The 23,168-nt window shown below is 43.1% G+C and overlaps 1 protein-coding gene across 1 annotated transcript in view; it reads right to left on the bottom strand.

Moving 5' to 3' along the window:
- Positions 1–23,168, bottom strand: part of LOC122549388 (uncharacterized) — a 510,886-nt gene that overhangs the window by 471,975 nt on the left and 15,743 nt on the right. The window contains exons 2-3 of the mRNA XM_087985979.1: positions 13,733–13,882; positions 8,332–8,463 (exon numbers count right to left, since the gene is read on the bottom strand). Of these exons, the coding sequence (XP_087842105.1) occupies positions 8,332–8,463; positions 13,733–13,882 (282 nt within the window). The remainder of the gene's footprint in view (positions 1–8,331; positions 8,464–13,732; positions 13,883–23,168) is intronic.

Genomic DNA, 23,168 nt, shown 5'->3' with positions numbered 1-23,168 from the left:
CCACCCGGACGAACCAACCCAACCAACCTGTGGCACAGCATTTCAACTCCCCCTCCCACTCCACCGAGGATATGCAGGTCATTGGACTCATCCACCGCCAAACCACAACAACCCGACGGTCGGAGGAGGAGCGTCTTATCTTCCGACTGGGAACCCTCCAACCGCAGGGGATGAACTTGGACTTCACCAGTTTCTTCATCCCCCCTCCCCCCACCTTGTCTCAGCCGGATCCTTCCAGCCCGGCACCGCCTTCCTGACCTGCAGTCTTCTTCTTGACCTCTCCGCCTCCACCCTACTCCGACCTATCACCCTCACCTTGACCTCTTTCCACCTATCACATTTCCAACTCCCCTCCTCCAAGTCCCTCCTCCCTACCTTTTATCTTCTCCTGCTGAACACTCTCTGCTCATTCCTGAAGAAGGGCCTGTGCCCGAAACGTCGAATCTCCTGTTCCCTGGATGCTGCCTGACCTGCTGTGCTGTTCCAGCAATAAAGTTTCAACTTTGATCTCCAGCATCTGCAGACCTCACTTTCTCCTTAGCCATGGGAAATGCAGTATTAGAGGGATAGGGTGGGGGTTGGATATGGGTGAGATATTTTTCAGGGGTTTATTGTGGATTTGATAGACTGAATGGCCTACTTTCACGCTACAGGGGTTCTATGATCTACCTGCTCACCAAATTAAAGCCCTGAACACACAAAAGACAGAAAATATTGGAAAAGCAATTTATTATTTCCTCCCTGAAATAACTACACAGACATCAGTATCCTGTCACCAAGTCATTCTTTATTTATTGGTGCAAAGTACACCTGGTTATATTTTTTTTTTACTTTTTTTTAAATTTCACAAATACAACAGTATTGCTGGCTATAACCAGCCAGTTCAGAAATCAATTCTTTAAAACAAACATCAGTAACACTGGCTGTGGTCAAGCAGCTCAGAGTCTCCTCATTTGAGGGCATTCTAATCTCCTAGTTATAGTTTTTTTCCTGTTTCTCAACTGAGGAGATTCTAATCTCTTGGTTCTAATCTTCTCTGTATCGTTTCAATTTTAGTATATATGCGGCCGAATTGGTCAGCCAGGGCTTTCCTGATTGACTTAGGTTAACAACCCAAGGTTGACATCATACTCAACGAGATCAACCTGTTTCCGATCACTACATTCCCCTATATCAAATTCCTGAATCAGCACTGTCACATTTTGTATTCTAGCAAAACCTGTTTATTTTTTAAAGAGTTGAATACTCGCATCTAAGCAGTAACTATTAAATCAGCTTCCTGTTAACAGTCATTAGCACCTATTCACTTTCAGCTGATTGACAGAAAGGCTGCCACTTAGGGTTGAATTATGGAGAGGTACAAAATTAAGGGGAATAACATGGAGGAAACAAAAAGTCTTTGAGAACATAATTGGTAGAGCACATGTGGTAAAAAAAACAAACGAAGAAAATTTTCAAAAGCAACAAAAAGCAAGCACAAGTGGGTATTCCTCAGACCAGACAAGGGTTGGAAATGGCGCATTTAAGAATCAGGACTAAGTCCACTCCTGTTTTCCTATGTTATACGGGGCATTGGTCAGGCATACCTTGATTTTTATGTGCAGTTTTGATCTCCTGGTCAAAGGAAGGACATACTTGCTATTGAGGGAGTCCAGCAAACATTCACCAGACTGATACCTGGGATGGTATACAAGGAAAGACTGGATCGACTGGGCTTGTACTCACTGGAATTTATAAGAATGAGGGGGGAATCTCGTAAGATGTATAAAATTCTGATGAAGCTGGCCAGACTAGATGCATGAAGGATGCTCCCAATGTTTGGGAAGTCCAGAACTAGAGGTCACAGTCTAAAAATAATGAGTAGGCCATACTGGACTGAAGAAAAATTTCTCCACTCAGAGTTATGAACCTGTGGAATTCTTACCCACAGGAAGCTATTGGGGCCAGTTCATTTGTTACATTCAAGGAGCTGAACATGGGTTTTTGTGGCTAAAGGGGTCAAGGGGAACAAAGAGAAAGTGGGAATGGGATACTGAAGTTGCATGATCAGCCATGATCATATTACGGTGGTGCAGGCTTGAAGGGCCAATTGGCCTATTACTGTACCTGTTTTCTTTGTAGAGTGGGAAAAATGTAATTCCATGAAAAGTGTAGGAATATGGAACAGTTAGCCAGAATTGTCTATGGAGAGACCATTGTAGCTTTCAAAGAAGGTGATAAATACTTGAGGCAGGAGGAGATGAAGACTGAAGCAGGCAGTGAGAGCAATTCTGCACAGGCATCAAATGCAATTTCATGTCACTAAATTTAATGTTAGACAGTTTGAGACCAAAAGAAGCATAAATTATTCATTGCTTCCAAACCAATAACCACTTCCACATTTAAGGACATGGGCAGCAGATACATAGGAACAACACTATCTTCAAGTTCCCCTCCAAACTACCCACCATCCTAACTCGGAAGTATATTGCCGTTCCTTAACTTTTGCTGGGTTAGCATTCTGGAATTCCCTCCCTAATAGCATTGTGGGTCAACCCACAGCAAGTGGCCTGCAGTGGTTCAAGAATGTAGTTTAGCACCACCTCAAGGGCAACTAGGGACTGGCAAAAAATACCCATCAGCCAGTGACAGACACATCACAGAAATGAATTTTTAAAAATTACATTTAAATATTGATTAGACCCCAGAGTGAGGTATGGAGATCTGGGAACTATTATAGAAATTTATAGAGCTCCATATAGCAAATATACACCAAGAGTAGGGGCAAGGGGTAGGAAAGTTCTTTAAGATACTTGTCATTCTGAGAATAAATACATTGAGTCAAACAGAATACTTATTAGAGCTTTTAAAACATGAACAAAATTAAAATCAGAAAAGACCTTTCTCCCACAGAGTCAATAATAAAAAGGTGATCAGTTTTAAATTATCACCAAGATGCGAAGAAATAAAGTAGGAAAAAAATATTTTCACCGTTGTTGGAGTAAAGAATGTTTTAACAACGAGTAGTGGTCAGACGTCACTGCATCTTTCAAAGGCAAAAAAATGGGATTACCCATCATCAGGGAGGTGACGATGCACTGGTATTGTTGTTAATCCAGAGACCCACATAATGCTCCAGGAACAAAATCAGAAATTTCTGTGGAGTGCATCCCCACAGATACTGCCAGACCTGCTGAGCTTTTCCAGCAACTTTTGTTTTTGTTTCTTTCAGTTCTTTTAGTTTTTATTTAATGCTCCAGTAACAGGAGTTCAAATCCCACGAAGGCAGATGATGGAATTAAAAGGTTCAATGACCTGGTGATTAAGAGGGTGATAAATCCCTGGAATGCACTGCCAGAGGTAGAGAAGGCAGATACAACAGCAATGTTTCAGATGCATCTTGACAGATACATGATTAGGCAGGGAACACAGAGATATAGACTGCATAAAGGCAGTCGTTTAGAAAGGAATCATGTTTCAGCACAGTCTTGGTGGGACAAAGGGCCCATTTCTGTTCCTGTGCTGTACTGTTCTTTGTACTTTAAAATGGCAGAGACAGAGACAGTGAAAGGATAATGAGGATTGTTGTAGTGTGAACACAGACACAATGGAGGTTTTTTTTAAACTTAGCCAACCCATAGGAAGAGAGTCAGAAAATCATGATTTAAGATTCCCTCACATATTGTACAACTTTAGATCACAGTATGTTAGTAAATCACTGCTCAATTCCTTTCTGAAGATCAGAATAAATGAGAGTGAACCTCGAATTGAGCAATGAGTCTATCAGCAGGTCTGCAGTAGCTTGCAAATATGTGCTGGAGTCATGTATTGGTAGCAGAAACAGTAGGTTAAAAAGGAACAGATTTTGGATTAGTGGTGGTGGAAGAGCACAGCAGTTCAGGCAGCATCCAAGGAGCAGCAAAATTGACGTTTCGGGCAAAAGCCCTTCATCAGGAATAAAGGCAGAGAGCCTGAAGCATGGAGAAATAAGCTAGAGGAGGGTGGGGGTGGGGAGAAAGTAGCATGGAGTACAATAGGTGAGTGGGGGAGGAGATGAAGGTGATAGGTCAGGGAGGAGGGTAGAGTGGATAGGTGGAAAAGAAGATAGGCAGGTAGTACAAGTCATGGGGACAGTGCTGAGCTGGAAGTTTGGAACTAGGGTGAGGTGGGAGAAGGGGAAATGAGGAAACTGTTGAAGTCCACATTGATGCCCTGGGGTTGAAGTGTTCCGAGGCGGAAGATGAGGCGTTCTTCCTCCAGGCGTCTGGTAGTGAGGGAGCGGCGGTGGAGGCGGCCCAGGACCTCCATGTCCTCGGCAGAGTGGGAGGGGTAGTTGAAATTTTGGGCCACAGGGCGGTGTGGTTGATTGGAGCGGGTGTCCCGGAGATGTTCCCTAAAGCGCTCTGCTAGGAGGCGTCTAGTCTCCCCAATGACAGCACAGACTACAGATTCAAAAACACCAGCAACACTTCTCCTTCAAGATCCTCCGCTCCACGCTTGCAGCAATACGCCGGCACCTAACCTCTCTGCAGTCAGCCCTGCCTCAGCTGAGGGCCACACTCTCTCAGAATTGCAAAGGACCCACTCTGTACTACATCATCAGGAGAATTCATACTCTCAACAAACAGTATTTTAACTCCATCTCAAACATCAAAAACTGTAAGTACAACAAACTTTTATCTACCCACCTCCATAACCAGCGCTCCTCAAACATTCCAGAAAATTCCCCCGGCCTCTGAAACTGCTCGGGCGCCATTAGCCATGCGGCTGGTGCAGCTACCACCCCTATGCTGATTGATGATGTTAGTTCCGCCCCCATCATGGCCACTCCCACAACCACTTCCGCCCCTCACAATTCCTCATACATCACACGTGACATCACATCCGCCCCTCACATCTTCGCTGATGTCACATGCTCAGTGACTTCCGCCATCCCTACTGCCGTGTCTGCCACCACTTCTGCCCCACCGCCACTTACCTGCATTCTGCTGACACACCCCCCACATATCCCACTGTCACCATTCCCGGCCCCCAGAACCCCGAGATGAGCACCATCCCTGCTCATGACTCCACCCCCATTCCCCCAACCATCACACCCACTCCATTTACTGGCTCCGCCCCCACTCCCAGCTCCACACCCACACCAGATCCCAGATCCCAGCTCCCAGCCCTGTCGAGTTTTCACCATCCCTCCAGACTTTCCCCTCACTGAGGACGAACGATCAGTCCTCAGCAAAGGACTCACCTTCATCCCCCTCCATCCACGCATCAATGAATTTAATACACGCCATGACGTCGAACACTTTTTCCACCGCCTCCACCTCCGAGCTTACTTTCACAATGAGGACTCCCGCCCACCTTCCGAGGACCCCTTCGCCCACCTCCAACACACTGCATCCACCTGGACACCCCGTGCTAGCCTATTACACACCCTCGACCTCTTCATTTCCAACTGCCGCCAGGACATTAACCGCCTCAAGCTGTCTACCCCCCTCCCCCACTCCAATCACTCACCCTCACAACGCGCAGCCCTCCAATCCCTCTGCTCCAATCCCAACCTCACGATCAAGCCAGCAGATAAAGGGGGCGCAGTGGTAGTCTGGCGCACCAACCTCTACAGTGCTGATGCCAAGCGCCAACTCAAGGACACCTCTTCCTACCGCCACCTCGACCATGACCCCACCCCCCATCACCAAACCATCATCTCCCAGACCATACAGAACCTCATCACCTCAGCAAATCTCCCACCCACAGCTTCCAACCTCATAGTCCGGGAACCCCGCACTTCCCGGTTCTACCTCCTTCCCAAGATCCACATGCTGACCCATTGTCCTAGCATGTTCTTGCCCCACTGAACTCATCTCTACCTACCTCGACACTGTCCTATCCCCCCTAGTCCAGGAACTCCCCACATACATTTGAGACACCACCCACGCCCTCCACCTCCTCCAAGACTTCCGTTTCCCTGGCCCCCAACGCCTCATCTTCACCATGGATATCCAATCCCTCTACACCTCCATCCGCCATGACCAGGGCCTCCAAGCCCTCCGTTTTTTCCTCTCCCGATGTCCCCAACAGTATCCTTCCACCGACACTCTCATTCGTTTGGCCGAACTGGTTCTCACCCTTAACAATTTCTCCTTTGAATCCTCCCACTTCCTCCAGACCAAAGGGGTAGCCATGGGCCCACGTCTGGGCCCCAGCTATGCCTGTCTCTTTGTTGGCTACACAGAACAGTTGATCTTCCGTAATTACACCGGCACCACTCCCCACCTCTTCCTTCGCTACATTGATGACTGCATTTGCGCCACCTCATGCTTCCGCGAGGAGTTTGATCAATTCATCAACTTCACCAATACATTCCACCCTGACCTTAAATTTACCTGGACCATCTCTGACATCTCCCTCCCCTTCCTGGACCTCTCCATCTCCATTAGTGACGACCGACTTGACACTGACATTTTTTACAAACCCACCGACTCCCACAGCTCCCTGGATTACACCTCTTCCCACTCTACCTCTTGCAAAAATGCCATTCCATATACCCAATTCCTCCGCCTCCGCCGTATCTGCTCCCAGGAGGACCAATTCCACCACAGAACACACCAGATGGCCTCCTTCTTTAGAGACCGCAATTTCCCTTCCCTCGTGGTTAAAGATGCCCTCCAACATATCTTGTCCACATCCCGCACCTCCGCTCTCAGACCCCACCCCTCCAACCATAACAAGGACAGAACGCCCCTGGTGCTCACCTTCCACCCTACCAACCTTCGCATAAACCAAATCATCCGCCGACATTTCCGCCACCTCCAAAAAGACCCCACTACCAGGGATATATTTCCCTCCCCACCCCTTTCCGCCTTCCGCAAAGACCGTTCCCTCCATGACTACCTGGTCAGGTCCACGCCACGTTCCCATCCTGGCACCTTCCCCTGCCACCGCAGGAACTGCAAAACCTGTGCCCACACCTCCTCCCTCAACTCCATCCAAGGCCCTAAAGGAGCCTTCCACATCTATCAAAGTTTTGCCTGCACTTCCACTAATATCATTTATTGCATCCGTTGCTCCCGATGTGGTTCTCCTCTACATTGGGGAGACTGGACGCCTCCTAGCAGAGCGCTTTAGGGAACATCTCCGGGACACCCGCACCAATCAACCACACCGCCCTGTGGCCCAAAATTTCAACTACCCCTCCCACTCTGCCGAGGACATGGAGGTCCTGGGCCGCCTCCACCGCCGCTCCCTCACTACCAGACGTCTGGAGGAAGAACGCCTCATCTTCCGCCTCGGAACACTTCAACCCCAGGGCATCAATGTGGACTTCAACAGTTTCCTCATTTCCCCTTCCCCCACCTCACCCTAGTTCCAAACTTCCAGCTCAGCACTGTCCCCATGACTTGTCCTACCTGCCTATCTTCTTTTCCACCTATCCACTCTACCCTCCTCCCTGACCTATCACCTTCATCCCCTCCCCCACTCATCTATTGTACTTCATGCTACTGTCTCCCCACCCCCACCCTCCTCTAGCTTATTTCTCCATGCTTCAGGCTCTCTGCCTTTATTCCTGATGAAGGGCTTTTGCCCGAAATGTCGATTTTGCTGCTCCTCGGATGCTGCCTGAACTGCTGTGCTCTTCCAGCACCACTAATCCAAAATCTGGTTTCCAGAATCTGCAGTCATTGTTTTTACCTAAAAAGGGACAGAGTTTAATTCGATGGGTTGTTGATCCCAAAGGCATGGTATGGGAAAACTGGACATGGGCAAGGTAATTAACACGGAATCATGATGGAGGAATGCAGCGGAAGGGCGAGGCTAAGAAGGAAAAGCAAATTGCGATGTTGTTGTGCTGTGGGAAAGATTGGGGCCTGTGTGTGGGCAGGGGAAAATCTGGGCCTGTGGCTGGGGAAGAACACAGAGGTGTAGGGCATCTTGGTGAAATCAGCAAGGTCACAGAAAAAGCGCAATCATGGAAACCTTTTAATCAGACCCCTGGATCCTGGAGGAACGTAACTCCAAAATCGATTAAATTTTCCAAAAATCAGGGATGAGTGTTGAATTTGAAAACATACATGGCAACAGGCATTACAGATTTATCATATTTTAACTTCTAAAGTAATTCCTTTCAGTAAGTTGGCTGCCCACTCAATCCTGGGGTTAGTTAAAGTCAGTAGTGGGCAGGTTAGAAGTAGATAAAGCAGTTGTTCAAACTTAGTGTCCCACGTCTCCCTTCCCAAATTTGCCTGTATTTTTATATTAAAATTCACCTCAATGGGTCAAATTATCTGCTTTGATGTGGAAACCTCTATGATTCTAATCATGTTGTCAAGGCTAATAATTACAAAAATCACCTACATCAAATTTCTGCATTATTTCATCTTGCTGGATAGCACCAATCAGGGTACTGGGGTCAATTTTTATGTCCAGGTTTTGTTTGCGTAGATAATCAGTTTCTTCCTTAGTAGCTTTGCACCTCAACCACTGTTCCTGTAAAATATAAAATACTGGAGTTAGTATTCTATTTTATGTTGTTGAAACTCCAACATGTTCTGAAATTATATGCATAACTGTGACAGCTATGAGCATGCATTGTGAGAGACCACAAGCATATCTCTGTTAAAGGGAGACAAGTGATGCACAAGCCCATGATATACCTTGCAACAATGGGACAAGACAAGAAGACATGCCCATATAAACAGTCAATATAGGGACTGAAACAAAAGTTCCTAATATAATTTTGTACCACACTCCAGCTGTCTAGTCATCCAAGCTAAACATTTCCACATATTTTCTTTTAGTTCTGAGGAAGTTTCTAGCCTTAAATGTTGTCCTTAAACATTTCGGCTAAAATGTAATTTTGAATTATAGAGCACATTTGCTGTTCACTAAAAAATGGTATGGCAAGGGAAAATAATATAATTAAGAACATTTGCCTTAACATCAGCGAATCTGTATAAATGACACTAAGTGACAACATTAACAGCTGTTCTTTTGTGAAATTAATAAACAATGTTTAATTCTGACTTCGGAACAAAAACTCTGTATCAAATTAACTTCTCTCCCAAATTATTGTCCTTCGCTTTTATCTGTCTTGTTCAGAACATGCAGTGTGTTCGTTAACATTTATGTTTGTGACAGTAATACCTTTGTAAACCGGTGTATAAAAATAGTCTGTTTTTGATAATATGGCGGGGTAACTGGCCAGGGCTCTTGAAAGAAGGGTGATTTCTACTCTCCTGGATTAATAGAATCCAGTTAGCTTGACTTACAGTTATCAGTATTATGTTGTAACAGTGATGCTATTATTAAATGAAGGGGATGATTAAAATTAAACTAAACTGTCTGTGAGAGTTTTTTTTATTCCTGACCACCAAAGAGTACGATCTCCAGGACGAACCATGAGAGAGGCTTACAGGTTGAATTCATAAGGAATTCCCTGGGCCGTCTCATATCTGTACTTTAACAGTTCCATGAATGTAGGATAAAATGAAAGAAAGCATTTCAGCCCATTATGTTTCACCAGTTTTATACAAGTAACCACTTATAAGAACATTGGATTGAACTTCCATGCCTCCAACCCAGCTGAAGTATGCATTAAGGTATAAAATGGTGAGCAAAGATCTAGCTCCTCAATGCTGCCATTGCCGCAGCTACAACAATAACTCTAAGTGGGATAGTCTGAATTGTGGATTCATGTTCCACCCAAAAATCTGAGAAAATGTTTTTGTGCTGTATAACTCTATGAAAACATAGAGTATTATTGTATTGCAATGCTAAAAAGGTATTGCCTTTCAGATCAGGCTTTAATCTAAGGCCAAGACTGTCCTCTCATTTGAATCAGAATAGTTCCAAGGATCCATGATTTTAAGGCTGACCAGGAGAGATCACTCAGATAATTTGGGTATTGTTTACTCCTCAGGAACACTTTTATAAAAGATTAATGCAATATCTGATTGTTGTTTCTGGGATCTTGCGGCATTCAAACTGTATTTTCTGAACTAAAAACTGACTCAATTGAAATAAGCATTGCAATGATTATGAAACACTTTGAGACAGCCAAGCATCATGAAAAGTGCTACATAAATGCAAGACTTTCTGGTTAGGTTCCTCAGATAAACTTATTACTTTAATCGGAAAAAAGTGGCTACTATTATCAGATGACTTAATAAAATGAGATGAAAAAAGATTTTTTTTTATTTTTGTGGGGCCATGACAAACAAGTAGGTGCTCCTATACTCCACAAATCGAGCTTGGACGTTGCTTAGATTCTCACTCCTTTCCAGACATCAGGACCATCCTAATCCTTCAGCTTGTTCAACTTCTTGCAACCCAGACGTAGCAGGATGCCGTACACCACACCAACACTAAAGAGGCTGAACTTTCAATATCTTGATGTTCATGCCAAAACTACTGTACACATTCAAGTGGCCAGCTGCTTGAAATGCCCTGGGCAGAGTGAAACATCTCTCAGCAAAAACAGGAGCAAGTCATTTCACCTTTAAGCTGATTTGCCAATTCCTTTTCTCTTACAAAGTATCTTATCAGGAATAAATCATTCGCCTATAAATATGTTTCTTATACAAATACTTATTTACTTACATGAGTAAACCATCTGTAAATTCTGCAAAGACCAAAATTTCTCAATAGGCAATTGATGAACTCAGAATCTACGTTATAAAAAATCGTCAAATTTCTCATTTTGTTCCTTTGACAATGATTTAAATTTATGCCCCCCTGTCATTAACATGTTACTAATTAGAAGGGACCAGCATCACTAACAACCACTTTGACAACTCCAGTGAAAGAAAAAGTAGAAGCGTGAAGTTAGGAAACCAGAAGGTAGAGGTACCAGAGCGCAAGGAGACAAGGGGGCCAGGTAAGTGATGGAGTATCTAGGGTAGGTCAGCTGGGTGGGAAATATCAGGTCTGGCAAGACAGGGGTTCAGTACTGGTGGTAGGTCAAGGTGGGAGATCAGATCTAGTGGCTAGGGAAGAGGGGTACATTTCTGGCTGGTGGAGGTGGGAGGGGGGAATGGAGGAGGAGGAAGATGGGGGAATGGAGGATTCAGTAGTGAGGCATTGTGTGTCAGGGTGGGAAGAGGTTTCATAAGAAGCACAAAATGGTAAGCCACCCTAGTAGAGCTGAAGTTGTGGGTGTGCAAAATAGCTTGGGGGGTATGCTCTTAATTATTTAGGATTGGACTAGGTTTTTAATAGTCTCACACTTTTTAAGTAACTACTTAACTGCAGTAGAATCTTCCAAAATCTCTGACTGAAATGGCCACTTTCAAAAGTAGCAAAGCGCAATCGCAAACGAAATCTTCACTTGCCCGCACAAATCCTTCAGAGTCTGTTAGTTCAGGTATTCAACAGGGTCCCTATGCACAACTCCCAACTACACCTCAGAATTCGATTATTGATTGAAAGTTAGGTCCTTAAGTACCTCAAAGTATTTGGAAGTTGTAAACACTCCTAATTGGATATTCTTTCATCAGACCAGGAAACATTAACAGAACCCCAATTTCTCCAGTCTCTCCTTATATTTAAAGTCACTCAACCTATTATTTTATGGTATTGGTTTCATTGTCTTGAAGTGTTCGCTAAAGTTGAACATTTAACTATAAACTAATGGCTTGTACAGGTTTAGCATTGCTTTGTTGTGTGTTTTATATTGTTTCCTTCTTTGAAACTTAAGATTCTACAAGATTCTATTAACTCATTTCACAAGACGCTCTTAGTGAACATTTAATAACTCATATAGCAAGTAGCTCATCTAATCTCCTGGGTAATCTAACCAAGTTGCAAGATACCAGTGACCAATAAATTCTTCAGCAAGTCATACATTCTGCTTACAAAAACAGAAATTGCCGGTCTGGTAGCATCTGGGAAGAGAAATCAAAGTTAATGCTTCAGGTCCAGTGACCCTTCTTCAGAACTGTTCTACTTACTTTGTTACTAATAAGTCACCATGAAAATATAAAAACATAGCAAGTAGAAGCAGGAATAGGTCATTCAGCCCTTTGAGCTTGCTCTATCCTTCATTCTGATCACGACTGATCATCCAACTGAGTACAATGTTCCCACTCTTTCTCCATAACCCTTTAATCCCTTTAGTCACCAGAGTTATATCTAACTCCTTCTTGAAAACATTTAATGTACTGCCTCAAAAGCTTTCTCTGGTAGAGAAATATCACCCTCTCTGGGTGAATTAATTTCTCGTCATCTCAGTCCTAAATGGCTTACTCCACATACTTATACTGTAATCACTGGTTCTGGACTCCCGTCATCAGGAACATCCTTCCTGCTTTACCCCGTATGATCCCACTTGAGTTTTACAGGTTTCTATGAGATCCCCATCATTCTTCTAAACTCCAGTGAGCATATCCCTCACTGATTCAATTCTTATTGAATCAGTGATTTCACTATCCCAGGAATCAGTCTGGTAAACGTTTATTGCATTCCATCCACTGGTGAAACTTCCCTCCTCAGATAAGGAGACTAAAACTGCACACAATACGGCAGGGAACCTCAAGGTCCTGAACAGGTGCAGCAAGATATCCCTGCTGTTGTACTCAATTCCTCATACTGTGAAGTCCAACATACCATTTGGTTTCTTCACCAGCTGCTGCACCTGCATGCTTACTTTCAATGACTGTTGTGAAAGGATACCCAGGTCTCGTTGCACCTCACCCTTTTTCCAATTGATCATCATCATTTAGATGATGATCTGCCTTTCTGTTTTTGCTACCAAAGTGTATAACCTGACATTTATCAAAATTATACTTCACCTGTTATGTGTTTGCCCACTCACTCAACCTGCCCAAATCACATTGAGGTATCTCTGTACTCTCCTCACAGTTCCTCCCCTCACCCAGCTTTGTATTGTCTGCAAACTTGAATATATTACATTTAGTTCATTCACCTAAAATCATTAATGTTGTAAATAGCAGAGGTCCAAGCACTGATCTCCATGGTACCCCACTAACTTGCTAGTCAGAAAAATACTTGTTTATTCCTACACTTTGTTTCCTGTCTGGGACCTTATCAAAATCCTCTAGAAGTCCAGATGGCTCCCCCTTGTCTACTATATTGGCTACATTGTCTCAAAATTCCAAAAGATTTGTCAAACATGATTTATCTCTTATAAATCCATGCTGATTCTGATCCTGCCACTTATTCCTAAATGCTCTGCTATTTTGATCTTCTATAATGGACTCTAGCATTTTCTGCCGTATCAACATTAGGCTAACCTGTCTGCATTTCCCAGTTTTCTCCGCCTTCTTTTTTAAATAGTTAAACACCATTTATAAAAAAAAAAATTCCATTCAAACCTAACCTTAAGCTCTTGTTTATGTATTTTACACTAATGCCCTCCTAGTTCATTGACATAAATAGAAATTTCTGGAAAAGTTCAGCATCTGTGGAGGGAAATCAGAGTTAACGTTTCGTGTTGAGTAACCCCTCCTCAGAACATTCTGCTAAACTTTTCCAGAAAGTTCTATTTTTGTCTCGGATTTACAGTATCTGCAGTTCTTTCAGTTTTTATTTAGCATTCCCTCAGAGTTCATCCTTATCCATTTCAAATAACTGATTTAATTAGACACAGTCTCCAAGCCTCACAATTATATCCTGATCATAAAATCTTTCTCTAATTTAGTCAAGAAGCTACTTCTGAAGATCGCTATTCTTCACCTTTATATATTATTTATGCTGAAACTGAAAATCAAACAAACAAAAAGGAAACATGCCATCTTACATATGATGCCTGGTCAGCTCTCCAAAGTTTAGCATCCAGACTTGCAATCTTTTCATTCGCTTCTCTCTCAAGATCTTCAACAGTTTGGACCAAAACTTTATTCTGATCACTAAGATCGTTTACATACGACTGAAGAATCCTTAACTTCATCTAAAAGAAAACCAAATGAGAATTTAACAAAGATGATGAATTTGCAGCTGATCCTCTCCATGGGCTCAATTTTCACACTTCTTTCAGCTTGAAGGCCACAGTGTGCCATTTTTACATTGTCTGAAATCAAATTAGTCTCCAAATTAGTCAAAACATGAAATGATACAAATCTTCCCTTATCTGTGTGGTATGCCACTACCAATGTAAATACAGCCCACTTTAGGGAATATTTTCATATCAGTGTTGTTGTCGAAATATTACAGTGCTAATCTAATAAAGTTGAGAATGACATTCACTTCTTCCATTCCATTTTGCCCAGCATTTAAAGGATAACAGCCACTTAATTTACCAAATGAAAAACAAATAATTATTGTCCAACAGGCAAACTATTTATCAAATGTACAGGAAATTAGCACTGCAGCTCTGGTAGGTCAGGCAGATTAAACACTTCACCCTGGTAGTACCAGGTCTTAGCACAACCACAACACCACCATCTGGTAGCTGAGAGCAGAAGCTCCAAAGTGTGTCCATGTGTTCAACTAACAATTAAATAGTATGGACTTACTGTTCCGTTTTTATAGAAAGTAAAGATAAAAAATGTACGCAACATTGTATTTCTAGCTCAATCAATTTTACAATTAACTGTTTTATGGCAGGCAACCAACTTACCATCATATAGTTTGTATATCAATTTCACGAACTGAATGATACAATAAAGCTCCAACACATAGTCACATAGGGCAAGTCAAATTGAATTTGTTCATTCAAGCACAGGGAGATAACAAAAGTGGTCAAGTGCCAATACAAGTTCACTAAAAAGAGAAAAAAAACTTATGGGACAGTAGTAGCTCATATTTTCCTTACGCAGACATGTATACAATAGCATTCATAGTAAGCCACTTGTTTGTTCTCAGATTTTGCAGACACTGAAGAATGCTCAATGTACAAAGTGCAAAGAGGAAAAGATAAATCTTGAACACGGCTTTCCTCTTTACGTGTCTGCTGTCAGTTTATTTAGCAAAGTAACATGAATAGACGATAAACAAATACACAAGATTTCAGCTAGTTCTGTAATATTTGTATTCAAATCAAATTGTTCCTAACACTGTGAATATGATATTCAAATTTCTAAAAATGACTCTAAGAAAGAATGATGAAAGATTTTACGTGCTTTTGGAAAGCACTAGTGACTCACTGTGAAATTGTTTGTATAAAGCTTATTAATAGAGTTTTAATGGAGACTAGGTACCTTGAGCACTCTAAAGGAAAGGATCTTTGTGGAGTCAGAAAGCACCAAGAATTTCATTCATTTCGATGAGCTGTTGTCAGAGCAAGCACAGGTATCATTTTGCAGGAGACTAAAGAATATCAAAGCTCGGGAGACTCTCTATTTAATTACGTTCATACTTAAAGCTTTCAACCCAATAGCTCATTCGGCTCTCAAAAAGAAGCAAGAAATCAGGGAACCACAAGACAAAATCTTGATTCTATCCACAATCACTTGAAAGCTCCAAAATCAAATCAAGTGCAGATAAGCAGATTTTTGAACTGTTGTCTCCTAAAAATAGCAGTAAGACAAGGGTTGCAACTGCAACCAAGACTATTTTATGTCTCCCTTCAAAGATCAGTGGAGAGCATCTCACCTAGTTGGTCTAGGCGAAAGTGAAGACTACAGATGCTGGAAATTAGAGTTAAGATACAGTGCTGGAAAAGCACAGCAGGTCAGGAAGCATCCGAGAAGCCGGAGAATCAATGTTTCAGGCTAAAGCCTTCATCAAGATTGTCTATCTAGGGAAGCACAAAAGAATTTTCTCCAGTTCGTGGCAGACTACGTTTTTTTGGACTGTGGACCTAAAATGAGAAAAATGCTCACTGTTTTTAAAAGGAAAGAATGTACAAAGAATTGTTTGCAGCTTGGAAAAACTACTAAAGCTAAATGATGCATATGAGACAAAGGTTTTTCTTTCATTTATTCATTTGTGGGATGTGAGCAATGCTGGCTGGCAAGCATTTATTGTCTGTGCCTAGTTGCCCAAGAGAAGGTTGTCATGAGCTGCCTTCTTGAACAACTGCAGTCCACCTGCTGTGGGTTGACTCACAATGCCATTAGGGAGGGACTTTGATTCAGCTACAGTGAAGAAATGGTGATATATTTCCAAATCAGGATGGTGAGTGATTTGGATGAGAGCTTGAAGGTGGTGGTTTTTCCATATATCTTTTGTCCTTGTCCTTGAGAGAAGTGGTCGCGGGTTTGGAAGGTACTGTCTGAGGATCTTTGGTGAATTTCTGCAGTGAATCTTGTAGTTTGTCCACAGCTACTACTGACCGCCGTTGGTGGAGGAGTGGATGTTTGTGGGTGTACTGCCAATCAAGCAGGCTGCTTTGTCCTGGATGGTGTCAAGTTTTTTGAGTGCTATTGGGGCTGCACTCATCCAGGCAAGTGGAGAGTATTCCATCACACCCCTGATTTGTGCCGCCTTGTCAATGATGGGCAGGCTTTCGGAGTCAGGAGGTGAGTTACCTGCCATAGTATTCCTAGCCTCTGACCTGCTTTTGTAACCATTACATTTATGTAGTGAGTTCAGCTAAGTTTCTGGTCAATGATAGCCCCCAAAACATAGATGGGGGCAGAGTGGGGCAAACTTCAGTGATGGTAACACTATTGAACGTCAAGGAGAGGCGGTTAGATTATCCTTATTGATGACGATAATGGCCTGGCATTTGTGTGGCATGAATGTTACATTGAGACATTAAGTCCAGACAAATTGGTAACATTGTTGTGGGAATAGGAGGGATCCGAATAGTAACAACTTTCTGACTGGTCACACTGCAATTTAACGGACCCAGAAATGCAAACAGAGAAGTAAGGGAATCTCCAGAAATTGGCTATATCAGTACATTCCTCTCTGTCCCATGTGTGAAGTTGCTCTCTCTAATTCTCGGTCAGAAAAGCAGGAAAACTGCATTCAGAGACTGAAAAAATTCTAAAACCAAAGGGAAAAAAGAAAGACTCCACATCCAACCAGTCAACTAGTGAATTAAAGATAGATCTTCACTACACAGATGACAACATGGCATCACCAAAGAACCAAACATTATCAATGCAACTCCTCTGGTTTTTGTGAATTGGGTTGTTGATATAGAACTTTATTTCTACATTATTTTATCCATTCTTTATTCTTATTTGTGTCTTGTCAGTTTCTAAATGCGTGCATGTGTGTGTGTGTGGGGGAATGGGGTTGGTGGGGGCAGCAGGAGAAATTTGAAAGGAGTAAAGTTACAATTTTGCCTTGCTTCTGCAATTGGTTAAGAAAATGACTTTGGTACAATAAGTGGTTACTTTCTTCTGGACGTAGGTTTGCTCACTGAACTGGAAAGATTGTTTCCACCATACTGGCAACATCTTCAGTGAGCTTCCAATTGAAGCAATGGTGGTGTCGCCCACTTTCTATTTATATGTTTGAGTTTCCTAGGGTTGCTGATGTCATTTCCTGTGGTGGAAACATCATTTCCTATGGTGATGGCATTTCCTGTTCTTTTTCTCACTAGTATCCTTATATACAGAAGAGGAAGGACACCACTTTGACTGGGACAACACATCTATCCTAGGACAAGTCAAACAGAGACATGCATGTGAAGTATGACATTCCAACCAGAACTCTCTCAACAAACTCATTGATTTGGATCCCATTTACCACCCCCCTGAGAAAAAGAAAATAAGGTAACATATGATATTTGACAATAAATAATTCTTTATGCAATTTTATATCAGGAAGTGTATCATTGTAGAGTCTCAAGTCTGAACTTCAAAAAGAACATAAACCTCAAATTTAAACAATATCCATGTCTTGGTCCCTATCCTATTTGAGTTTTGCCCAAGACAAGCAAGCTGATATTCTCCATCTTCAAACATCATTTGATATACAGGTTGTCCCTCGGTTACGAATGGTTCTATTGTTGCGTACATTCGTAAGTTGATTTACATTCAAATCGGAACACAAAACAATAAAGATTGCCATTCATAAGTACAAAAAAGTGTTTACATGTTACATCTTTGAAATTAATAAGTGACCTTGTTCATAAGTATGAGTTTGTAAGTCAACATTTTTAAATAGAGGACCGCCTGAATACCATATAATCAACAAGATTGTGGCAAGGTTGTGTCGCTCGTGATATACCTCAAAATGTTCTTTATTGCTGTTTTCCACCAATACGTTGGATTTATTAGTGTAGTGAATACTAGACTAGCAATTCAGAAATTTTGAGTACAAATCCTACCATGGAAAAGTGCAAAACTGAATTTAATTATCACGTAATATGTCAGCTAAAAACTGGCAAACTGATTCACTAAATTTCCTCTAGGGATGGGAGACTGTCACCCATAAATGGTCTAGGCTGGATCTAAACTATACAATGCACTCCGTGCCAAGGAAGTCACTCAGCTGGAAAACCAATTGCTTGAACAAAGGTGAATTCCACCTATGGCCAGGCAATAAATGCAGCCTTGCTAGCACCAACAGCCTGAGAATAGTTTGTTTCCATACAAGGTACAAATTCAAACCTATACTTGCCAGTCATGTGATGATGATAGGAACATACTTTGTCAGTGCTGCCCCATGCTTCCATGAGGAGCTGAAGCAGTTCATTTACCACATCAACATCTTCTACCCCTACCTCAAATTCACCTGGTCCATTTCAGACACCTCCCCCTCTTCCTGGACCTCTGTCTCCAGCGACCGACTCAACACCGACATCTACTACAAACCCACCAACTCCCACAGCTACCTTCACTACCTGCCCCCACCCCTTCTCCACCTAAAAACATGATCCCCACTCCTAATCCTCCACCGTATCTGCTCTCCGAATGAGAGATTCCACTCCAAGACATTCCAGATGTCCACCTACTCCAAAGACCATAATATTCCCTTCCCTGTGATCAACAATGCCCTCAGTCACTTCTCCTCCATTTCCTGCACCTCTGCCCTCGAACTCTGCGCCTTCCCAAACCCAAAAAGGGGAGAATCCCCGGTCCTCGCTTTCCATCCGAATGGAAAGATTCCATCCGAATCTCCAAATCCAGCATATCATCCTCCCCCACTTTCACCGCCTACAATCAGACCCCACCACCAGAAATAGATTTCTCTCCCCATACCATCTGCATTCCATAGGGACTATTCCCTCTGCGACTCCCTCATTAGGTCCACACTCCCCACCAACCCCTCTCTACACCTGACACCTTCCCCTGCCGCCATAAGAGGTGCCTAACTTGCACTCAAACCTCACCACCACCTCAGTCTAAGGCCCCAAAGGATCACTCCAAATCCGGCAGAGATTTACTTGTATAACCTCCAACCTCATTTATTGCATCCGGTGCTCTCCATGTGGTCTCCTCTACATTGGAGAAACTGAGCGCAAACTCACAGAATGGTGCAGGGAACATCTCTGGTCCATCCGCACCAGCCAACCCCATCTTCCTGTGGTCATCCACTTCAAAAGACCCTCCCACTCCCCTAAGTCATGTCCATTCTGGGCCTCCTCCACCATCTACAAGGCCACCCACAAACTGAAAGAGGAATACCTCCTCTTCTGCCTCAGATGCTGAAAAACTACATGGCATGAGCATTGAATGCACCAGTTTCCAAATGTCCCTTCGCCCTCATCCCATCCCAGATTCAGCCCTATGACTCAGATGCAGCCTCCTGACCTAACCTACCTGACCATCTTCCTTCCCACCTATCTGCTCCACACCTCCCACCAACCTATCACCATCACCTCCTACTTAACACCATCCCACCTACCTTTTCCCCGAGCCCCACTCACCATCCCCCTATTTATCTCTCAGCCCTATTTCCCAGTCCTGAAGAAGGTTCATGCCCGAAACACCGACTCTCTTGCTCCTCAGATGCTGCCTGACCTGCTGCACTTTTTCCCCATGCTTTATCAACCCCTCATGCTATTGATGTCAATAGGCCAGTAAATAAGAGACCAAAGCTAATGTTGTGGCTACAAAGATTTACATCCCACAACAGCAGCTGGTGAAATCCTTGTCTCGAGTATACATAACAATCGCATTTTGACAGCCTTCTGCATTAAACAATTTCACAGTTTCACTAGCCTCTTGGAAAAAAACTTATCTCTGTCTAAAATGCATGACCTCTTATTCTGCGATTAGGCCCTCTGCTCCTAGACTCTCGCACAAGGGAAACCAACCTCTCCACATCCCCTGTCAAATTAACAAAAATTTTGGTTTGTTTCAATAAGGGTGTCTCTCAGTCTTCTAAACTTCAGTGAGTACAGGTCCAACACATTCAACCTCTCTTCATATGAAATTTGCTCCATATCTTGGATATACCTAGTGAACCTTGGTAGGACTGCTTCTAATGCCAGTAATCTTTTGGATAAAAGACCCAAAACTGTTCACCAGAGTCAAGCTGTGGATTGACAACTGCATTGTCTAGTTAAAACAAGATCTTCCTATTATTAGACTCTAGTGCCTTTGAAATAAGGACCAACATTCCATGTGCCATCCCCATTATCTGCTTAGCCAGTGTACTAGCTTTTCATGATTCATGCACAAGAACTCAAGAATTCCCCATGTTTTCTGTTGTCTTTCTCTCTTTTAATAATATTCAGCTCTCTATACTTCCTGTTAAAGTATAAACTTACATTTTCCCATATTATAGACCATCTGTCAACTTTTTGCCTGTTTTGCTTAACTTGTATCCCTCAGTGAACTCTTTGTATTATCCTCACTACTTGCTTTCCCACCTATTTCTGTATCATCTGCAACTTTGCAACAAACATTTACCTTCCTCATTCAAGTTATTAATACATATTGTAAATAATTGCGGCACAGATGTGAACGCTGTGGCACTCCAATAGTTATCAGTTAAATCCCAAAAATGTACCTTGTCCCAACTCTGTCTCCTATTAGTTAGCCAATGCTATATTCATGCTCTATCCAAAACAAATAAATCAGCTCCAAACAATCGGCTCATATCCCAAAACAGCCCTGTTCAGCCTGCAAAATCCTCCTTATGAGCATTTGGGGGCTCATGCCAAAATTGGGAGAGCTATCTCACAGAATAGTCAAGCAACATAGTAATACTCACAGAATCATACCTTACAGACACAATGTTCACCATCACTATCCCTGTGATATGTCCCACCAGCAGGACAGACCCAACAGAGGTGGTAGCACAGGGTATAAAGTCAGGAAGGAGTTACCCAGGCAGTCCCCCACATTGACTCCAGACCCCATGAAGTCTCATAGCATCTGCTTAAACCTGCTGATTACCATGTAACATCCTGTCTCTGCTGATGAATCAGTACTCGGGTACTCGTCCATGTTGAACAATACTTGGAGGAAGCACTCAGGGTTGCAAGAGAACAAAAAGTATTTTGAATGGTGGTGGTGGGGGGGGGGGGGGGGGGGGTGGGGGGGGGGTGTGGTTTCAATGTCCACCTTCACCAGTGGTTTGACAGCATCACTACTGATCAAGCTGGTTGAGTCCGAAAGTCCATCTTCACATGCACAACTTATACACTTAATGGTAAGGTCCTAGGGAGTGTTGCTGAACAAAGAGACCTTGAGTGCAGGTTCATAGCTCCTCAAAGATGAAGTCGCAGGTAGATAGGCTAGTGAATAAGCTTTCCTTTGTTGTTCGGAGTATGGAGTGTAGGAGTTGGGAGGTCATGTTGCGGCTGTACAGGACATTGGTTAGGCCACTGTTGGAATACAGTGTGCAATTCCACTTTCCCTCTATAGGAAGGATGCTGTGAAACTTGAAAGGGTTCAGAAAAAATTTACAAGGATGTTGCCAGGGTTGGAGGATTTGAGCTATAGGGAGAGGCTGAATAGGCTGGAGCTGTTTTCTCTAGAGCGTTGCAGGCTGAGTGGTGACCTTATAGAGGTTTATAAAATCATGGGGGGATTGAAAAGGGTAAATAGAGAAGGTCTTTTCCCTGGTTGGAAGAATCTAGAACTAGTGGTCATAAATTTAGGGAGAGAGGGGAAAGATTTAAAAGGGACCTAAGGGGCAACTTTTTCACACAAAGGGTGGTGCGTGTATGGAATGAACTGCCAGAGGAAGTGGTGGAGGCTGGTACAACATTTAAAAGACACCTAGATGGGCACATGACTAGGAAGGGTTTACAGGGATATGGGCCTAGTGCTGACAAATGGGACTAGATTAATTTAGGATATCTCTTCAGCATGAACGAGTTGGACCAAACAGTCTGTTTCCTTGCTGTACATCTCTATGACTCTATGACTATGACAATACTCTCCATCGTGTTGCATAGCACTATCTCTATGCTGAATGGGATAGACTTCAAACAAAATCTAGCCACACAAGTCTGAGCATCCATGAGGCATTGTGGTTCATCAACAGCAGCAGAATCATACCTCAATACAATCTGCAACCTCATGGTCTAACATATCCTCCACTCAACCATAAAGCCATGAGATCAACTCTACTTCAATGGAGAGTGCATGAGGGTAGACCAGGAGCAGCACCAGGCATACCTCATAATGAGAAGTCAATCTGGTGAAGCTACCAAACAAGACTACTTGCATACCAAATAGCTTAAGCAGCAAGTGATAGGCAGACACAAGCAATCACACAACCAACAGATCAGATCTCAGCTCTGCAGTCCTGCTACATTTAGTCATAAACAGTGGTGGACAATTAAACAATTTATTGGAGGAGGAAGCTCCACAAATATCCCCATCCTCATTGATGCAAGAACATAACACATCAGTGTAAAAGATGAGGCAGGAGCATTTGCAGCAACTATCAACCAGTTTTTCAGACTGGAGGTCTGTGACCAGTGGAGTGCCACAAGGATCGGTGCTGGGTCCTCTACTTTTTGTCATTTACATAAATGATTTGGATGCAAGCATAAGAAGTATAGTTAGTAAGTTTGTAGAGGACTCCAAAATTGGAGGTGTAGTAGACAGCGAAGAGGGTTAGAGTTGAAAAATGTGGTGCTGGAAAAACACAGCAGGCCAGGCAGCATCCAAGGAGCAGGAGAATTGACGTTTTGGGCATAAGCCCTTCTTCAGGAAGGCATTCCTTCAGGCCATTCCTGAAGAAGGGCTTATGCCCGAAACATCGATTCTCCTGCTCCTCGGATGCTGCCTGGCCTGCTGTGTTTTTCCAGCACCACATTTTTCAACTCTGGTACTCTAGCATCTGCACTCCTCACTTTCTCCTAGCGAAGAGGGTTACCTCAGATTCCAACAAGATCTTGACCAGATGGGCCAGTGAGCGGAGACATGGCA

Source organism: Chiloscyllium plagiosum, unplaced genomic scaffold, assembly GCF_037043375.1.
Source record: "Chiloscyllium plagiosum isolate Xiang-an unplaced genomic scaffold, Cpla_swu_hap1 HiC_scaffold_4, whole genome shotgun sequence".
NCBI lineage: Eukaryota > Metazoa > Chordata > Chondrichthyes > Orectolobiformes > Hemiscylliidae > Chiloscyllium > Chiloscyllium plagiosum.
The sequence above is the reverse complement of the archived record's forward strand: the minus strand, read 5'-3'. Positions and strand labels throughout refer to the sequence as shown.